This window comes from Taudactylus pleione, unplaced genomic scaffold, assembly GCF_031769625.1.
Source record: "Taudactylus pleione unplaced genomic scaffold, aTauple2 ptg001628l, whole genome shotgun sequence".
In the NCBI taxonomy this organism is placed as follows: domain Eukaryota; kingdom Metazoa; phylum Chordata; class Amphibia; order Anura; family Myobatrachidae; genus Taudactylus; species Taudactylus pleione.
The window spans coordinates 1,425,465-1,446,678 of record NW_028286025.1 but is presented as its reverse complement, the minus strand read 5'-3'; the positions used below and the strand labels follow the sequence as shown (position 1 = coordinate 1,446,678).

The following is a 21,214-nucleotide window of genomic DNA, read 5'->3' as shown; positions in this document are numbered from 1 at the left end:
TTCGTGTTTTTGTTGGGGGGCAAGGCAATACATTTTTGATACTTATTGGTAAAGATTTGGAGTATTGAGGAGAAACTAGAAAGAACATGAATGTACATGAGGAGGACATAGCAGTAGTCAGTAACTCTATAACACATAATGTATGTGATCGCTGAAACCGGATAATCAGGCTTCACTCAGCAATTTAGTCCACTAATGGTTATAAATATATCCTAATACCTGTGTATTAATCTGCTTGAGTACAACACGGGAAACAGCCGCACCAGTTACAGATCCTGCCTCTCTAAATATACCAAAATTAACTTCTTATCAAATTCAGCATGTTATAGAGGGGTGCAGCTCACTGTAGTCTAACAGCAGCGAGTTCATGCAATTTGTTTAACAATATTATAATAATTTGTAATTAATAACAAGCAGTCCAGCATCAGCTACCAGCAGTTTGGACCAGCACATGCAATCTCCACCACCAACACTCTCATCAACTTCCTCCTTAATAATTGAAGGTAGTCCTTCCAAAAAATGTTTTGTGGGGCCCAAACAAACCACGGAGTTCAGCCACGAAAGTGTCAGTCCTAGTGGCTAAAGTGCTTGGTTTGTTAGACTGTGCATGTCCTTTTTATATCCCACATAAGAGTGGGTGGGAGGGACAATTCCATCTTGCGCCTCTTTCCTTTACATTTGGCACAATTTGGGGCATTGCCGACTGACATTATTAGAGTTGATTAAACTGCCATCCTGTCTGCCACTGCTGTGTGGCAATGTTTCATAGATGTCCTATATTTTATTAAACTGCCATGCGTTTGTTCCGCTGCTCTGTCGCTTACTTTAGCCCAGCTCGCTGCAGCCTTTGGCCTGTATTAGTGAAAAATAGTGAAATCAATATTGTTATTAAGGTTAATACTGTAGGAACAATTTATGTGGCCAAATTATGTTTTAGCTGTTTATATAATTTTTGGGGAAAAATATAGATCCAAAACCGAAAAACAAAACACCAAGGAAAAAGCAGGGGATATCCAGAACCAAAACACGGGGGTCGGCGCACATCTCTAATACTGAGTGGAACGTGCTCTAATGCGGTTCTGTGTGTACATTGTGGCGAGTTCTCCTGTATAACAATGTTTGGGAATAGGCTGAATGTATTTTCCTGGACTCTACCCCAGTATCGGAGGTTTTCATGTTCCCCGGGAAGGATGCTGAAGGCTCCATTGTGACTGTAGGATGCAGATAAGATGGACGTGTGCCCGGTAACTGCAGAACCTGGATAGATGTCACCCCTTGAACTCAAGGAGGAAATCCTGGCAAGTTTCCAGCCTTCTCTGGATCTCTGTGTATTGTTCTAGAGAGAAGGAAAATCGCAGCAAGACTGAAGGGTTGGTGCAGGGCGTGCCTCGTATTCCTGGGGCTGTGAGAGTAAGACGTTTATGTTTTCAGTGTAAGTGTATTTCAGGGTAAGAATTACTGTGTGTACAAGAAATATATCCAGGTACCCCTGACTTATTGGAGCCACTGTTTAACACTGTTTAAACGCAGACTACCAGTTCTCAGTATTTACTGCTCTTTGAGTATGGTCACAGCATAGTACCACTTATCTTATGTTTTACAATAGTGTTCATTCTAGTTCCTCTTTCCTGTCTGGGGTGTCACTCTCTGGTGCTTCTAGCACACTCTGGTCTGTATCTAAGCAGTTGTTGCATCAGCGGAGTGTGCTAGAAGCACCAGAGCTTGAGAGCTGTGTTACTTTACTTTTACACACAGGCTTCAATGCTCAGAATATGGCACATGTTGTTCTGTGTTAGGCAGGTGTGGTAAAAATGTTGCACAGTAAGAATGCACAGAGAGAAATCTAAATCAAATTGTTGTTTGGTGTGACCAGGCCTGGCGACAGGGGGGGGGCTCTAAGGGGACACCTGTACCGGACCCCGAGATCCAGAGGAGCACAAAATGGGGCCGTGAACTCGCTGCTCAAGTCTGTGTAGTGCGACCGCCATTGGGACCCATACCCACCGCAGCGCATCTCCCTTGTAGCCTGGTCCGGGCAGCACTGGGCTCTGGAAGGTTGGTCAGTTGCGACCCGGGCCAGGCGTGACCTTTCAGCTGGCGATGCGGTGGCGTGGCGTCATAGGTCACGTCGCTGGTGCCGCACGTCCGGTACAGCCCGCACGCAACTTTCACTGATGGCTGCAGTGGTAAGGGGATGAGGAAGGTGATTTGGTGATGGGTGGGCTGAGGAAGGTTGATGGGGGCTGAGGAAGATGATTAGAGGCTGGGGGCTGAGGAAGGTGATGGGGGCAGACAAAGGTGAGGTGGCTGAGGATGGTGATGAGAGGCTGAGGACTGAAGATGGCTGGCTACAGACACACTCCCTCCTACACCTGAGGCAGCCACAACACCATCAGCAAGAAATCCTTGGAAGAGATGTTGGTCAAGAACTACAGCGGCATCATCAGTGACAGAGAGACAGTGCCGAAGTCGTAGTGTATTTTTACTTTATTCAAAGGCTGGCATATCTTTCAATTAGCATTATCATATATCACACATGCAGGGGAGGGATGTGTGGGTGGTGGGGTCAGGGATGGTGGTGAGGAGGTGGGGGCCCCAGAGACATCTGCGTACCGCGCCCCAAGATTTCTGATGCCTTCAAAACAGCATAAATTCTGCTAGGTACACTTGCACACAGTTTTTTTTTTATTTATTTTTTATTATTAACTCGGCAGGGAGGTCGTTCCAAATATCTTGGAGAACTAACCACAGATCTTCTGTGGATGTCGGCTTGCTCATATCCTTCTGTCTCTTCATGTAATCCCAGACAGCCTCGATGATGTTGTGATCAGGGCTTTGCTCTATGTATATAATGTGTGTTTAGAGTGACCATAGTTGCCTACCTTTAATACTCTCTTCCGGGGGTGCGGGTGGGTTACCCGCGAAAACCGGGAGGGTAGGCATGTATGGTTTAGACAATGCACAGTACCACTTCTCTTGATCTACACACAAGGTTAAATTCTCAGCATATGATGTTCTACATGTATGAACACGGCACTGTGCTATTCTCTTGTTCTGGATGGATTTGTATGTATGACTGCACCATCTGCTGGATGTAATTCTCAGTATCTATTCTTATCTCTAGTTTAGAATTGTGCTATGAACATTGTGCACAGCTACATAACAATGCTGCATGTATTGGTACACGTGCCAGTATATGATCAGGTTGTGTGACCCAGTTCCCACAGTAGGTACCCCCTAGTATCGGGCATTCCATTCCATATAGAAGCGCATTTATACACCACAGACCAGACGCTTATACTTCAATATATCAGAAAACCTTAATGTCCCCTTAACATAGAGTGTATCCGGTTAACTGGTCATCGGTAAAGAAAAAAAAAATTACGTTTTTAGAAGGTCGTCATGGTTAAATGGTCGACACGTTCAAAATGTCGACTTTTCACATGCCAACACAAAAAATGTAATCATCATATCTGCTTTTAAATGATTGTAAGTCTAAAATAACAAAAACAATTGATGTCTTTTTGTTTTTTATGTTAAATGTCGACCTTTTGAATGTGTTGACCATTTAACCATGTCCACATAAATACATGCCTACATATTGATGGTCGACCTAATGACCATATCGACCTTCAGACTGTCAGCCAGTAATACCACACCCGTAAAGAGAAATAAAGTGGGCTGCATATAATTGGCCCTTATTCACTGTAATAATAATATATTCTGTATAGGTCTTTGCCAGCACAGGATGGAGCCCAGCAAATTCTGTGACGCCAGATCCCGGGGGTCACTCGCTGGAAAGTGTCAGTGTATTGGAGTCTATGGCATATTTCCTTCCCCTTTCTATATAGAGTAATAAATTCCTCACAGCTCATCCCAGATTCCCAGTGGACACTTTGGTGGTTTTATTCCTATCACAGTTTATGAAGCTCAAAACTGCAGATTTTTCAGACATCCTATTAATAATACTCCACATGCACTGAATGCAAACTGGCCGTCAGAGGGTTTCGCGTCACGTCAGACATGGCAGCACACCGCAAAGTCCTCAGGGTTGTACATTCCATCTGATGCAATTGTTTTTCTCCTAAGTGATCACATTAACGCCTGTATAGGTGGCATAGGGATGCATGACTCATTAGTAACATCGGTGTGCATGATGAACACCCCAAAGGACCGCTCTCTCTGTAAGACCGGCCCTTTGCGATGGAGGGACTTCCGGGTCAGATGCTGGGAGGGATTCGATTATAGCCGCGGGGGATGCTGGGATGGATCAGATTATAGGCTTCAGGAAGATGGCGTTGCACTCCGGGGCTTGGTTGCGGTGGTCATCACATTCCGGGTCTTGGTGCATATGAGAGATGCGGTCAAACCCGCGTTTTCGGGGGTTTGACCGCATTTCTACTTTTCCTGCATCCCTGCCCCTTGACTCCTCTGAAATGACAGCGAATTTGGTACAAATACGACAAATCTGAAAGGAGAAGAAATGCGTGTTCCAGCGCCGGAGTCAGGTGGGCGTGTCCCACCCAGCTTAATTCAGAGTTGTATGCTGTAAGTATTGCTAATGCGCCTTTGTAAAACAGTCAGCGTCGTTGCCACGGTATGTGGTCAGGAAGCCGGCAGTCAAAATGCCGACCGCCAGCTTCCTGACAGTGTAATCCCTGCAAGGGATTTAACATAGGCGTCGAGATACCGACGCCTATGTTAATCCCGACGCTGGAACACCTACCCCCACCATCCCGATCGTCCGCAACTAGTAAGTAGAACACTTAGGAGAGGCGGCATGTCATACCGATTCAGTTGCCACCGCCCCCGGACGGCCGCAGCTTGTCAATCCTGCTGCAGCCTAGGGGGCACTGTGAACGATCTCCCAAGACCCGTTCTGCACATGCGCAGTCCCCCCACCATTGGTGTTGTACGCAAACCATCGGGTTTGCGTACAAGTCTGAATCAGCCCTCAGTCGCAGATATAAAAGTGTTGCATATCAAATTAATCAGCATAGTGTTGTGAAGCGGCTTTGTTGCTTCACGTAGCGACTTAGGTACACATCCAAATGATAAATACTTTACTCAGCACTGCGCAGCTCACTAGCGCCAGGCGTCTCACTGCTGCATGGTACATTGACGCTTGGTGTCTGAGGACACATCTATAGTGGAAGGACAAATGTCCCCAGCAGCACAGAGTATATCAGGAGACAAGTGTATTTGTTTAGGCTTCTTTCCATTGTTTTTATTATATTTAACAGCTCCTGTTCACACTCAAGATGTCATAGCACATTTGATGGCAATAACTGACGTGTTATGCTTTGAAATTTTATCCTTTTGCCACTATCTGATAACTTTGGAACATTTTATCAGGTATCTATGAATATATGATTTCACTTTTATATATTTGACTGGTTGAGCAAGACCCAAGACACCTGGCACTTGCCTGATCAGACGCGGGTAGCTGCATAATCTGGCGGGGCTTTGGGGCTTAAACACTCCTCACATTTCCACCAACAGGAGAAACCTGTTGTAGAACTAGCAAATGGGGCTGGTTTCAGGCAAATTTCTGCAGATGTCACTGTGCAACTGTATAATTTATGTCCCATTTGCTGTTTAATCTTCTGACTGTGACTTAGCAAAGTCAATTCTCTATCACAATTGACATTTTGTAGTGCTATATTTATTTTATTTTCCTATGCTAAACATGAGCATTGATTATAATGTATATTTCAGGTTCTATAATGCACAACAGGAAGAGGAGTAACGATGGTCAAACACAAACTTTCAGATAAATATTAACCGCAAACTGGACTTAAATGTTTTACTTCCCTGTGTGATGTTAATGGTGCACCCCCTGAGGTCCCTTTATATCTACGGTTGGCGCCAGTCTTGTGCACGCACTGCGCAGTTGAGTATTTTTAGTTGGACGCAAAGTGACTGTTTATACCTGAAGCCACGGAAGCCAGCGTCTTCAAGCGGGCAGCTGCGCCGTCCACTGATTTTATACCAACTGCTGCAGCAGTCGTCATTCGTGTCGACACTTGCGCCAGCCCCCTTGCTAGGTTCAAGAGCTCCATCTGAAATAGGCCTCCCAAATAGTTGTAAACCGGGAAAAAAGGGGAAGATTCCTGCACTGGCTGAATTAAAGAAATGTAACCAGTAGTAGATATAGGGATATCAATCCGCGTATTGCAGTCATTTCAAAACAATAATATGCACTGGTTCAGGGCCGGTACTAGACATCGTGGAGCTCAGTGCGGAAGTTCCTAGCATCCCCCGGCACACCCCCCACGCGCAAGAAAGTATTTACAGATGGCATACCTCCTGCTCACGGGCATCCGGAAAGGGGGCGTGACCAATCGAGGAGGAGGCGTGTCCTTGCGGAGCATCCCCAATTGATCACCCTTTATAATGCATTATGCCACATGTGTAATGCCCTTTATAATATATTATGCCACACACATGTAATGCCCCCTCCCCTCAGCATTTCACTGCCTCCTAATCCTCACCCCCAGCAACTCGCTGCCTCCCAATCCTCACCCCCAGCAACTCACCGCCTCCTAATCCTCCCGTTCCCTCAGCGACTCACCTTCTGTGTCCCCCCATGTCTTCAGGGTTGTGGCTAGATCCCCTTCCGTAGATGTACCCTGATGTCATCAGTCACTGTCCAACGTCATTCCTTACCATCCATGTGGGCATAGAGGGGGGGAATCTAATCTTGTGGTGAGCAGACAACGTTCTTCTTTTGGTGGACTGTATGGACAGGAAACTGCACTTCCGCCCTCACTCACGTCACTTCCAGGTACAAAAATAGAAGGGGATTTATACTCTACCATGTCTTCAGTTCTCTTCCCTGTGTCCCAGAATGCCAGGCACGGCTGCGATGACGTCACGCCTTGCGCCGCACAGGCATTCTGGGAGACAGTGGGAGGGTCTTGGAGACAGTGGGAAGGAGGTGGTGGTCGTCAAGGCGCCGCCGGATTGATGCTCAGACTGCGCTAGGGCAAGCAAGAGCAGGCGGGTGCCATCTACCTAGACGGCACCAGTGAAGAGACTGCGGCCGCACCCTCAGGCCACAACGCCCCGGGCAATAGCCCTGCTTGCTCACCCCTAGAATTGCCACTGTATTTTGACGCACTCTTATGACCTAGATAGAGCGCCAGCAACAATCATCAGACAAACACAGCGAAAGGTAATGGGCCTGATTCTAGGTGGCACGCCATGGCCATGTTCACGGAGTTTAGCAAATTTTTTTTTCTTTTGCTACTACGTATGCACGAAAATACCTAAAAACTGGCACGACTTATGCGTTCCACAGAGTGTACGCACAAAGGCGCTACTGCGATCGAGGCGGATGGTATTGGGTGTCTTGGTAAAGTGACTGGTAGGTGGCTAAACCGACACAGGCCGGGATGTACTAAGTATCGCATCTTACTTGCGTTAATTACTCCGGTATGTACTTAGAAATGCGATTTAAATGGTAAAGGACAGCTCTTCCGATAAGAGCTGTCCTCAGCGATAGCCTCGGATAGAGGGACTTCCGTATTTAACACACAGAAGTCCCTCTGGCGACCTTCTGCACAAGCGCAGACTGATACGGGCACCGCAGGAGGGGCTGGGAGAGATGCGATTGGATCCCTCTCAGGGGTCGTCCAGAAAAGAAGCTTCTGTTGGGTAATGCCAGCTAAAGATGGCGTTACCCACCTTTTACATTTGAGAAATGCGGTTAAACCTCCCAAAACAGTATTTTCGGGAGTTTTACTGCATTTCTGCCCTTAGTACATCCCGCCCACAAAGTGATGGTGCGTTTTATGGGCGTGTCAGTAAAGGGTTTGCGCACACAGACGTAACCGTTCACTCTGGAGGTCGTCCCTGTCATAGGGGCAAGTTTCCATGATGCCACCGGTGGTGATGTCTAATGACACACAGGCGGGATCACAGCATCTCCAGGCACTGACAGTGGGCGTCTCAGTCCTTGCACACTCATGCCCACGGATGTACACCAGGATAAGGGCTTTGTAGCGGCATTTGCATAGTGCCGCAGCCTGACGACCGCCAGCAGCCGCCTGTGTGTCCACCTCTGAACCGGGGCCATTGTGTCTTCCACCCTAAGGGACCAGTGAGGAGAGTGTGGCCATGTAGTGGTGCACAGAACGCTGTGTGAACAAATCTGAATGCAATGCAAGGTGCAATTATAGCGCAGGAATGTATTATCCAGCACCCGCAGGGACAGGGACTCCGTAAGGAGCCCGTCCCTGCGATGTGCCCGGAGAGCAGCCTGGCACAGTCCCGCTGACTGCACATGCATGGCCGCCATTGCCAGGGAGGGTTCCGGGGCAAACCTCTGCTAGCTAATGTTGCCATGTGTAGCCCATAGGATACAGCGGATTACCGCCATCTTCAGATGGCATTAGTTGCAGGGGGCCAATCCCCGGGAATGCATCGCATTCCAGAAGTTGGTAAATATGGCGGCATGTGGCTGCCGCGCGGGAATGGAGGGATTGCAGCAGGGATCGGAGATATCTGATACATTCGAGGGAAATTAAATATTTGCGGTTACGGGTGTTTTGGAGGAATAAGCAGCAAATATTTATTGATAAATGGGCCCCTAAGCGTGCATCGGGCGCAGCCCTTTTCTGTTAATTAGGTACAAAAATAATAAACGGATAGGTCAGGAGTTAATCTGTACAGATGATAGGGGTCAGGTAACGTGGGGGTATCGCTACTCTCCAAATAGTAGTCATGTTTTATGGGAGCAACATTACAGATCACTATACATAACTTAGGGGTCTATTTACTAACTGCAGAAGCACAGAATGAGATTTGGGGGTCTATTTACTAAGCAGTGTTAGGAGACAGAGTGAAAAGTGATAAGGTGCCAGCCAATCAGCTCCTAACTGCCATATGTCAAACTGTGAGATGACAGTTGGGAGCTGATTGGCTGGTACCTTATCACTCTGTCTCCTAACACTGCTTAGTGAATAGACCCCTTAGTGTCAAGTTGCTGGTTTTCCTTTGTAAATATACGTCTCATGTCTGTGTCTCTCAGTCCCACAGATGTTGGAGTCACGGAGACGCAGCATCGCTCAGATTCTGTACCAAACGGCCAGTTATCGGCATCCGGCATCAGCGTCTTAGACCGGCTCATCAAAACCTGCCCGGTATGGCTTCAGCTGTGTATGGGCCCTAAGCAAGCGGTGGAAATACTCAGCAGAGAGCCGTCAGGGGTAGGTGACTGTGTATAAAACAAAGTGTCCTTTAACCTGGATCTAATTCAAACTGTGAGCAGTCCCCCTGCACAAAATAATAAATATATGATTTCATTTGATTTGGGTGAACCCTTGCCTCGCTGGTGGTAATTCATTCATTAGACCTTTCATCATTTAACCACTAGGCGTCACTGTTCTGGTGGGTGTCCTCTGTGCAGTGTATATCTGCAGTTAGTGTAGAAATGCCCATTTGTGTTTATATATACATTCTGAATATGCAGAAAATATGGCTTACTGGCCAGGATAACTCGGGCGTTATTTTATACTGACGATCGGTCATGGGGTGAATACAACCTGCATTTATAAGAAGGTGTAAGTCTCATTGATACACTGGTCTCATGTTTAACATTTTATATTACTATTAGCGATGGCCCTCCAATACGGATCTTTTGGCAATATCAATATTAAGAGTATAAACGAAGTTCGATCCGGACTCTTCGATAGTCCATCCCTAGATGAATTTTCTGCGCTATGCTAACCGCACCTCCCACCTGGGTCCCCCCTATCTGGCCTCTCCCACTTGTCCCCAGTAATAAATTCGGAAAACGTGCAGCGTACATGTGTTTTGCCTTAACATAAAAGCTTATTTTGTGTTAACAGTACTCCTTCAGTAAAGGGGGTGCAAAACTTTGAGGTCCCCAGATGCATCTGCGTGATCTCAGACCTAATTATGTCATTTTCCTGGGCCAGTAAAGTAGGGATCGCCATCGTTACACACCCTTTTCCAGATGCATTTTCATTGATTAATAATGTAACGAGTGTTTGCGGAGTAGGTACCAGGGGCTTGCAACCTGTCCAGCTGTTGTTGAACTACAGCGCCCAGCAGGGTTTCCCAAGTGTACACACAATAGCTGATTGAGTTGAAGCATTTAGGGGAAATAAAAGTGTGTATTAGTAACATCAGTCATTCAGTATCTGTTACATATGCACTGCGTGTTTTATGTATAGCAGGAAAACATACACCGGAACAAATCAAAATAGTTAGTGGTAAAGACTTGTAACAGCGGGAGGCGGGGGGAGTAGCACTATCCATTGAGCCTGGAGAAGGGGAATAGAGAGTCAATTTATGAGGAACGCTGTGACTGATGAGGGGGGTAGAGAGGATACTGCAACATCCCCATACTAGTCATGATAGATAGGGGCTTAGGTGAGCAGGAACTGGGAGAGAGGGTGGACGCCAGGGTTAGGTACCATATTCTCATGAAAGGAGCAATCCTGATGGCAGGTCCTGTTCTATTGTGTCTCTGTTACAGGTCTTCCTGGTGACTCGGGATGTGGAGATGAAATGTATGGTCCTCTGGGTCCATTTTGCCGATCGGCAAGAGGCGGCTGGCATCCTCCGTTACAACATTAGAGAGGAGAAGACAAGTAGGTCACCGTTTGGCGCTTCCGTTACTGAGCGTTTAACATGAAATGCTTTATAGCACTAACCTGAATGCAGTCAGAGTACCAGATCTCTATATTGGAATCCATAAACACGCGAGGCACAAACAGAAGACCTTTAAATAAATCCTACTGTGTAATCATAATGAATAGGGTTCGTATCCATCAATTCTTTAGATAGCTGTTCTTTATACATAACTATATATTTAACAATAAGAATGACTTCAGCTATAACCCTAATAAAGTGGGCACTGCGAGTCTCACTCCTGAAAAGAGTCTACAATATTTTTTTCATGGGGTAAGAAGTGCTATATATTATATTGCGTAATCCTAAAATAGGAAACCGCACTAACGATGCGTAAATCCTAGCATAAAATCTAGTAATCCTGTAGATGAACCTTAGGCTGAGAGAAGAAAACGTGCGGCATCTTTGTGCCAAAACTAATTCGTTAATAGGTTAAGGTGCCTACACACTTAGAGATATTTTACACGATTTGCCCGATTCTGACGCATCATGACAAGTCATGTAAAATATGTCCTAATCGTGAGTGTCTACTCACGATGCCGATGCACGTCCCCGCAGGTCGTACATCGCAACTTCAGATCTGCCGTGCTGTAGGGCAGATTTGCCGATCTCAGTCACGATGCATGGGAATAGTTAGGAGGCACGATAGATCGTTTGTCACATTGGACAGTTTTTAACACCAAATCGTACCCATGACTGCCGGGGAGCTGCTGGGGAGAGTTCAAGGGGAAATCGGACATGATATCGGATCGTGAGCACGTCGCCAAGTGTGTAGGCACCTTAAGTAAGAGATGTACTAAGCTCTGAAAAGTGATAAACTACCAGCCACTCAGCTCCCAACTGTCATGTTACAGGCTGTGTTTGAAAAATGACAGTTGGGAGCTGATTGGCTGGTGGTTTATTACTCTCCACTTTTATCACTTTTCAGAGCTTAGTACATCTGGCCTATAGAGTGATGGTGTTGATAAATAATAAAGTACTGCATGGAATAATAATACAGTCATAACAAAGGGTTACAAGAGAGCTACCAGCTAATAAAATACCCATAAAAACAGAAAAATAGATATATATTGTTTTCTAAATAGAAATTTGGAAGCTCGATGGTAGATGGAAATAGTGCTGACTGCAATAACAAATACCACGGCCACCCATACACAGCTGGCCGTGGCGCGGGAGTGTGGCCAAGCAGCCAGGTCCTTCTGTGGGAATAGTGGGTTACAGTGCATCCACTTTTATAAAGGGTATTTCCCTCAGTACAGTTCCTCTTTAGTCTCCTGTACTGATGTTTAGGTTCCATTTTTTTAAGCACTTTTTACTTAAGATAGAACTGTTGCCGTCACCTTTTCTTTGGTAGATGTTAGCAAATGAGTCTAGTTCCTCTTACCTTAATGTCCTGGAAAGTAATGCACTTTTAGCTTATTTCTGGGCTGAAATTTTAAGGAAATAAATTAATCTGCAACAGTAGCCCAAGGTTCATGTAACTAGTGCAATTCCCTCCCCTAACCCAGAAGTTCCCAAACGCAGTCCTTAAAGCACCCTAACAGTCCAGGTTTTAAGGATATCCATGCTTGACCACAGGTGACTTGATTAATACCTCAGTCAATGTGATTTAACTCCCTGTGATCAACCATGGATATCTCTAAAACCTGAACTGTTGGGGAAACTTGAGGACCAAGTTTGGGAACCTCTTCTCTAACCAGGTTTTGACCACCAGAGTATATTTGGAGTATAGCGGTGATGGTGAGACAGGCTAGTGTTCTTCTGCCGCTGATCAACTCAGTCAGTCTCTACTTTGGTTGTCTGTAATTTGGCAAAATACTTCTTACAACATATGAGTTTATAATTAAAACTGCAATGACCAACATCTCTTCCTGTGTCTCAAAATATCCACCAACTGGACCCCTCCACTCTGATCAAGAGCTACGTGTCTCATCCACTGTCATTGCATGCTCTCACTCCCGGTTACAGGCCCCATTTATCAACAATGCATAATCCCTTTAGCACTCGCTAAAGGGGTTAATGTCATCCTGTCTTTATTCAACAAACAGCGGTCATCTAAGATGACCACTGTTTGTCACAGCATTGCTCTTGTCATCTTTAGATTGTTGGCAATGGGGACCCAGTGCTGCCTTTCCGGCTTCCAGAAGCCGCCTTCTGGACACGGCTGGGTCCCCACCGGGTTAAAGTACCATGTACATGTGCAGATGGATCGTCGTGCGTGAGAATTACACAGAAGCCTGTCGCTGGCAGCGATGGGCTGCCAGCAGCTGAGCGGAGGACTGAATTGATGAATACTAGTGGCATTTTACTTTTTATCACTGCAATACTAAACGAAAAATGCCGCTGGTATTAAGCTTGGTTTTTAATGGGGCCCTCAATCTGCACCTATTATCTAACCACCCTAGGATATTCCACCTCTCTCTACACAGGCCATTCAAACTTACTTTTATCCTCCCATACTCAAACAACACTCCGACAATTGTTGTCTGACTTCATCACTTATCCTCACCAAACTATTTTCCCATTGAAATCTGGCTGGACCAATATGCAATCTGAGGCACTTAACCTCACATATCAATCTTCTGTTTCCCTTGCAAGCAGGACCCTCTGACCTCTGTGTCTGTCAGCATCTAGTCTTGTTTTTAGTACGGTTTGTTTCCATTTGGATTGTGCTGCAGAATATATTAACAAATGGCCAGCAAATTTGAGAGCAACATCTCTGCAAACACACTATACATTGAACTGGGCTCAAACATTTCCCCCATTGCGGTACCTCGAGTCTGTAAAACAAATGACTTAAAAACATTTCAGTCAGAAGAGGTGGAGCAAAAAGTGTTGGAGAGTAACTGTTACACTACAGATGCGTCCTCATATACTATTGCTGCTCTCGTGCCAAACAGTCCTTCTCGGAGCGCCAGATCCCGTGCGACTTGGCTTCCGCAGAGCTTTTTTTTTTGTCTTTTTAACTGGAATGTGCGTCTTAGTTGCACCACTATGCGACAAAACCGCTTCACAGGACTGCACTGATGAATTTAATATGCAACACTTGTACACATGAGTGCGAGCCTGAATCTGTATATGAAGTGCTACAACACAGCGGACGCGGCTTTTTGTTCACGCCAAGTTCCTTTGTACAGATTCAGACTCAGTCGGACACAGATATACAATTGTCACATATTAAGTTAATCAGTGCAGTCCTGTGAAGCGGCATGGTCTCGTCGTGTTGCGACTAAGGCACATTTGAGAGAAACAGACGCTAGACAGCTTGGCACAGCTCCTTTGCATCAGGTGTTTTGCACCGCTTGGCGTATTGAGACTAAGTATATGAGGACACATCTGTATATGCATTTAATTCTTCTGAGCAATCCACTCTGCTTCCATCTGAATGGATAAAAGTGAGCTTTTATGAATTGCAGGGGTCCCTGGGATGAGTGTTACTGAGCTGATAGATACACATGCAATAATGGGAACATTATACTGAAATACAGCATGTCCATCATGAGCTCTCACTCATCTGCAGCTGGTTTACACGTTAGGAGGGCAGTGTTCCTCTAACTCAGGCCTGGCCAACCTTTGGCACTCCAGCTGTTGTGAAACTACAAGTCCCAGCATGCCTTGCTACAGATTTGCTATCAGGGAATGCTAAAACTGTTGCAGGGCATGCTGGGACTTGTAGTTTCACAACAGCTGGAGGAGCCACAGGTCGGCCAGGCCTGCTCGAACTAAACAGGCAGAGAGTGACTGACAGGCTTTGCAAACTTTCTCAGCAAAAACAATCTGCGTATACTGGCAGATTTACATATGGGGCAGGGCCAGCGAGGTCCTAGGAGATGAAATGACTGAGCTCATGTGATAAAGATGTACGATGGGCCTTGGTTACCTGTAGAGGTGGTGGGGGGTAAAACATTATGTGGTCACAGCTGCTGTGTAATATCAGGGTAACGCTAATCAGTATGTTTTACCTTCATGATTCATATCTGAAAATGGAATTTTGGAGCTGTGCGGTTTCTTTACATTCAAAACACATCTGGAAACTGTTGCGAGAATGGGTTAGAAGTTTAACGTCATATGTGTGATTGCCACGGCTGCAACATTACAACATCTTTAGTGTGTGTGTGTGTGTGTGTGCACGTATTCATGTACCATATATACAATATTCACTACTAGAGGTTTACGGCTTACGCCCATCCTATTGGTCACTTTGGAAGGATTTGGGGCTCTTTTGGCAGATGTCAGACCCTCGCCCGGACTGCCCTGTGTAGCGTAATAGGAGTCTGTGTTAGAGGAAAGCTTATTCTGCTTTCTTGTAAACCAAATAAGAGAAGTGAGCCTGCAGTGTGTCACTGAGTGACACGTCTGTGGTGTTCTCAGCATAAAGTAGCCGTGCAGATTCACATCCGGGCACCACTTATGTCCCTCGTGAGAGAGCTTCACCTGTGCTGCCTTTTGCAATACCATGTTTCACTCACTAAGGACATCATCCCAAGAGAATGACTATTGCATTGCTGATCGCTGCTGGGAAATGGTGAGGGAATTTCTGCCAATGTATACGTATATAGAGTACTTTCATTTTATTCAAGAGATTGATTAAGAAAAACACATGGGTTTAATTGTTCTAAGTGCTCTGTATAGTTGTATTTATAAACTTGTACTTTCTATTGTGGTTTGTAGGCGGTGACATCGATAGTGCTTTGGGGGGGGCTCAACATCTTGTCGCCTGTAATCCTCTGTGAAAGTGACTAGTTACCCCCCACTCCGAGTACTGATCATGGTCCTGAGATGTCAGGCATCAACATAATGGACTAACACAGCCAACAGGAGGAGAGATTACAGTGCAATGACGTATACAATACACATACTCCTCTTTCCAGAAAGAAATGCAGATTACTTGTGACAACCAGTATTACAGTGCCGCTCCCCTCTGATATATGGTATACAATAGAACCATCAATCTCATATACAATACAGACCCCCTGATGTACAGTATATAATACTGACCTCCCTCTGCTATATAGTATAGAATATTCTATACCATACAGACCCCCTGATGTACAGTATACAATACTGACCTCCCTCTGCTATATAGTATAGAATATTACCATTAATATTATACACCATACAGACCCCCTGATGTACAGTATATAATACTGACCTCCCTCTTATGTACAGTATACAGTACAGAGCCCTTTGTATCACAGACCCCACCTCTGTTATAATCAGTATACAATACATGGTTCACCCCTGATTTTAAAGCACGGATCCCCTTCTGATATATAATATACAATACAGAGCCCTCTCTCTGTACAATACAAACCCCATCTGATATGCAGTATGTAATACAGAACCATCTGATATACAATATAGAGCTCCCTAATGTACTGTATAGTATGCAATGCAAAACCCTCTCTGATGTACAATACAGACCACATCTGATATACAGTATCCTATTCTGTAGTATACAGACCCCCTAATGTACATTATGCAATACAAAACCCTCTTCTGTACAATACAGACCTCCCTAATGTACAGTATACAATATAGAACCCCCTTCTGTACAATACAGACCCCCAATGTACAGCATACAATACAGACCCCCCCTGATATAAAGTATACAATACAGAGCACTCCTTGATTTAAAATACAGACCCCCCTCCTCGATATACAGTATACAATACAGATCCCTCTCTGATGCACAGTACAAACCCCCTTCTAATATACAGTATACAATACAGACTCCTTTTTTTGATGTACAATACAGACACCCATATGATATAAAATATGCAATACAGAACCCTCTGATATACAGTTTACAGCACAATACAGACCCCGTCCGATATACAGTATGCAATACAGAATGCTCGAATGTACAATACTGACCCTCTACTGTAAAGTATGCGATACAGAATCCTATTCTGTACAATAGACCCCCCTAATGTACAGTATACAATACAGAAACCTCTTCTGTACAATAGTAACCCCCCCCCAAGTACAGTATACACTACAGACCCCCTCTGATATACAATATGCAATACAGGACCTTCTTATGTTCAATACAGCCCCCCCTTAATGTACAGTATACAATACAGACCCCCTTAATGTACAGCATACAATACAGCCCTCCTCTGATATACAGTATACAAACAGACCCCCCTAATGTACAGTATACAATACAGACCCCCCCTCTGATATACAATGTTCAATACAGACTCCCTTAGTGTACAACATACAATACAGCCCCCCTCTGATATACAGTATACAAACAAACCCGCCTAATGGTACTAGTATAGAAATCAATACAGAAACCTCTTCTGTACAATAGTTCCCCCCCCCAAAGTACAGTATACAATACAGACCCCCTCTGATATACAATATGCAGTACAGAACCTTCTTGTGTTCAATACAGACCCCCCTCTGATATACAATGTTCAATACAGACTCCCTTAGTGTACAACATACAATACAGCCCCCCTCTGATATACAGTATACAAACAAACCCGCCTAATGGTACTAGTATAAAAATCAATACAGAAACCTCTTCTGTACAATAGTTCCCCCCCCCCCAAAGTACAGTATACAATACAGACCCCCTCTGATATACAATATGCAGTACAGAACCTTCTTGTGTTCAATACAGACCCCCCTCTGATATACAATGTTCAATACAGACTCCCTTAGTGTACAACATACAATACAGCCCCCCTCTGATATACAGTATACAAACAAACCCGCCTAATGGTACTAGTATAGAAATCAATGCAGAAACCTCTTCTGTACAATAGTTCCCCCCCCCCCCCCCAAAGTACAGTATACAATACAGACCCCCTCTGATATACAATATGCAGTACAGAACCTTCTTGTGTTCAATACAGACCCCCTTAATGTACAGTATACAATACAGACCCCCTATGATATGCAATACAGATCCTTCTTATGTTCAATACAGACCCCCTTAATGTACAGTATACAATACAGCACCCCTCTGATATACAGTATACAATACAGCACCCCTCTGATATACAGTATACAATACAGCACCCCTCTGATATACAGTATACAATACAGCACCCCTCTGATATACAGTATACAATACAGTACCCCTCTGATATACAGTATACAATACAGCACCCCTCTGATATACAGTATACAATACAGCACCCCTCTGATATACAGTATACAATACAGCACCCCTCTGATATACAGTATACAATACAGCACCCCTCTGATATACAGTATACAATACAGTACCCCTCTGATATACAGTATACAATACAGCACCCCTCTGATATACAGTATACAATACAGCACCCCTCTGATATACAGTATACAATACAGTACCCCTCTGATATACAGTATACAAACAGACACCCATAATGGTACTAGTGTATATATGTATGTATATATATATATATATATATATATATATATATATATATATATATATATATATATATATATATATAAAAATGTCTGGCAAAGATTGTAAACATGCAGCCAACACATCTTTATGTAAAGGTGAAAAAACTCCTTTCTTAGATAATTTCATTGTTTCTATTACAGGTAGTGTTGCCATTTAGCCCACTTGTACATGTTTATTGTTATGGCGGCATATATGACGATATAGCACCCTAATAGCATTGCTGCAAAATGTACATGTATCATGCTTGGAATGAAATGATGCACAGTGTCTGTATGGTGTCATTCTAGGCAGCTATTACATTATATCTGTACTGTGTACTGTTTGTCATATCATCTACACAATGGAGAAGTGTCGGCTCATCTCTCCCTTCTCTCCCTGCAGTGATGTACTTGGAGGGTTCCATGCTGGTGTTTAAAGATATCTTCAAGCTGGTGGCGTTCTGCTGTGTGAGCAGGTAAGTAGGCCCAGTGTTTATTGCAGTGTCCAGGTATTTCTATAAATCCGTAGACAGGGGGCGCAATGTTATCACCACCTCAGCAGGGTATCTTGCTACAAGAGCACAGTACAGTTGGGGATAGGGATCTACCAGGCTCTCTGGCCTAGTAATGCAGGCGAAAACCATCCATCATACAGTAAATACGCCATGTTTATTTCTGTATAGTGCAGCATACAGAGGCCATGACCTCCTCTTCCAATTCTATTTACCTACATGTCAGGATCAATACTGAGTGTTGTGGAGGTTTTAGGACTAATGGGTCTAGTTACTAAGCAGTGTTAGGAGACAGAGTGAAAAGTGATAAGAAAGTGATAAGGTGCCAGCCAATCAGCTCCTAACTGCCATCTCACAGGCTGTGTTTGAAAAATGACAGTTGGGAGCTGATTGGCTGGCACCTTATCACTTTCTTATGACTTTTCACTCTGTCTCCTAACACTGCTTAGTAAATAGACCCCTTAATCTGTATGGCTGCACTTATGGATAAATCCAGCACCATCGGTAATCACATCTCATATGCCATTAAGTGACGTTATTAGCTGTACTGTTTGTATGAGCTGATCATTCTGTCGTTTCTGGTCACCTAGGCTAGAAGACCTTGGAGCTGGCACTTAAACGGCATTTATTTCACTTATGATGGTAAATTTGGACTTTGAAAATCTTGAAACCTCTGTAAAGCAGGGGTGGGCAATTAGCGACCCTCCAGCTGTTGTTGAACTACATATCCCAGCATGCTTTGTTTTAGCATTGCCAAAAGTCAACTGTGGCAGGGCATGCTGGGATGTTTAGCTCTACTACTGCTGGGGGCCTGCTTATTGCCCACCCCTACTGTCCAGGCTGCAAACAGAGATGAAGGTCCTCCCCTGTAATTTTAGCCAAATGGAGATGACCAACGCAGTGTGCTGTATTTTGCATTGTATAACCTGCATAGCATATTAACTACAGTAGAGGCAACCTTTTGTCTCTCAGTTGTTTAACTACTAGTCCCAGCAAGTTCTGACCACTCCACCAATTTTGCAGAACCAGAGGTTGGCAAAGATCGCCAGTGATGAAAATGTACAGCTGTGTCCCGTTGCCTTATACTATCAAATTTAACAACTATCCATTGAGCACCTGTCAACCTGAGCTCTTTGCAAGATTATATACCCTGAGCTTCATTGTGCACCAAAGACCTAGTGGGGTTATGTCTGTAGTATATTTCTGTCATGGGAAGCAGTGATGAGCCTATTAATTTTGTGGCTTTGCACGCTCTGTTCCTGTAATTACCAACAATAACAGACATTTGTAATTACAGAACATGTGCGGGTCACGCCTAATCTATTCCACGCTTACTATGAGACAGCCAGTCTACTTTCATCTCCCTCTCCTTCCTGCAGCTTACGTGTTCTAGATATCCAGATCCTTGGTCCTGGGGCTAATGCACTTGTGTTGACTTATGCCGATGTGGCTGTCTCCATACTGTATGGCTGGTCCAATGCCTTATGGCTAAAATCCAGGAGTTTATTGGAAAAATGATTCCCAGTAATTGACAAAACAGACGTACAGATGTGTCCTCATACATCTAGCCTCCTTGCCCGTTAAACAGCCCTTCTGTTTGTGCCGTACCATGACTTGGTAGCGCCGAGCGTCATTTCGTGTGACTTTATACCTTCAAATGAATCTTATTCGCACAGTTGGTAGCACAAGTCGCTTCTGCTGATTAAAATGGTATGCGGCATGCCTATGTTCTGTGTGCGTCTGCAGGTGTACCTGCATGCGAAATGCTATGTTAGTGTTGCAGCTGCTGGCACTGTAACGTAGCATTTCTCATGCAGATACAGCAGCAGTCACACACCGCACAATAGGCGTGCCGCATATCATTCTAATCAGCAGAAGCTGCCTGTGCTACCTTTTGGCATTGCTGTGCGAATAAGTCGCATTTGAAGGTTAAAAAGCCTCAGGAAAAGACACTCCGAGCTACCGAGTCACGCAGAGCTCCCGTGTGTAAGGCGACTTGTAGCGCCCGGAGGCTAGATGTGGACACGTGTATTGTGCATCTTTTGCCATGAATTTGGGTTTTTAATCCTATATCATCACTAACTTAAGTTTGCTCGTCATTTACATAAATGTGTGTACGTCATGGTGACTTTAGATTCACTAAAATAAGTAGTGTTTACATTTTACTTCTCTCCTTAGAGATATTTTACCATCACCCCTGAGGCTGCCGCATGTAATATCCAGCGCCCAAAGTCTGAAAGATCTGGAAGTTATTTCCAACCTCGGCACAGGTAACGAAGACCTAACGAGACCACGCATGATCCTGTTTTATTTACATTGTCTCTGCTGCTTCTCTATGGGGCAAAGTGAAATTGAGCTATTGGGAACTGGGGACATTTTATTGATGGGTAACTCAATGCGCCATCCGTGTGTGTGGTGCGTCCACTCAGCCCCATGTTACAGCGCTAATCTTTCACTTGCTGACCAATAACTGGAACCACGTTGGTTTCTTGTGAAGTCAGGTTCTGGAGTCGGCACCTCATGTTGGGCATGGGCTAAGTGTCTCCATTGTAGGCCAGTAGGGACTCTATAAGAATGAGGCTAGTAATGGAGGAGATTCCGGCAGCTGCTACCATTGAGCTGTCATTCTGTTAGTTGGGTGTTTG

The 21,214-nt window shown here is 44.7% G+C and overlaps 1 protein-coding gene across 3 annotated transcripts in view; it reads left to right on the top strand.

The window, feature by feature from the left end:
• The window catches only part of RIN3 (Ras and Rab interactor 3), a 68,402-nt gene that overhangs the window by 31,504 nt on the left and 15,684 nt on the right, over positions 1 to 21,214 (top strand). For 2 of the 3 annotated variants that reach the window (XM_088464294.1, XM_088464297.1), the window contains exons 2-5: positions 9,035 to 9,212; positions 10,508 to 10,622; positions 18,461 to 18,533; positions 20,748 to 20,839. In XM_088464294.1, the coding sequence (XP_088320420.1) occupies positions 9,035 to 9,212; positions 10,508 to 10,622; positions 18,461 to 18,533; positions 20,748 to 20,839 (458 nt within the window). The remainder of the gene's footprint in view (positions 1 to 9,034; positions 9,213 to 10,507; positions 10,623 to 18,460; positions 18,534 to 20,747; positions 20,840 to 21,214) is intronic. The other variant, XM_088464296.1, reaches the window with a different exon arrangement.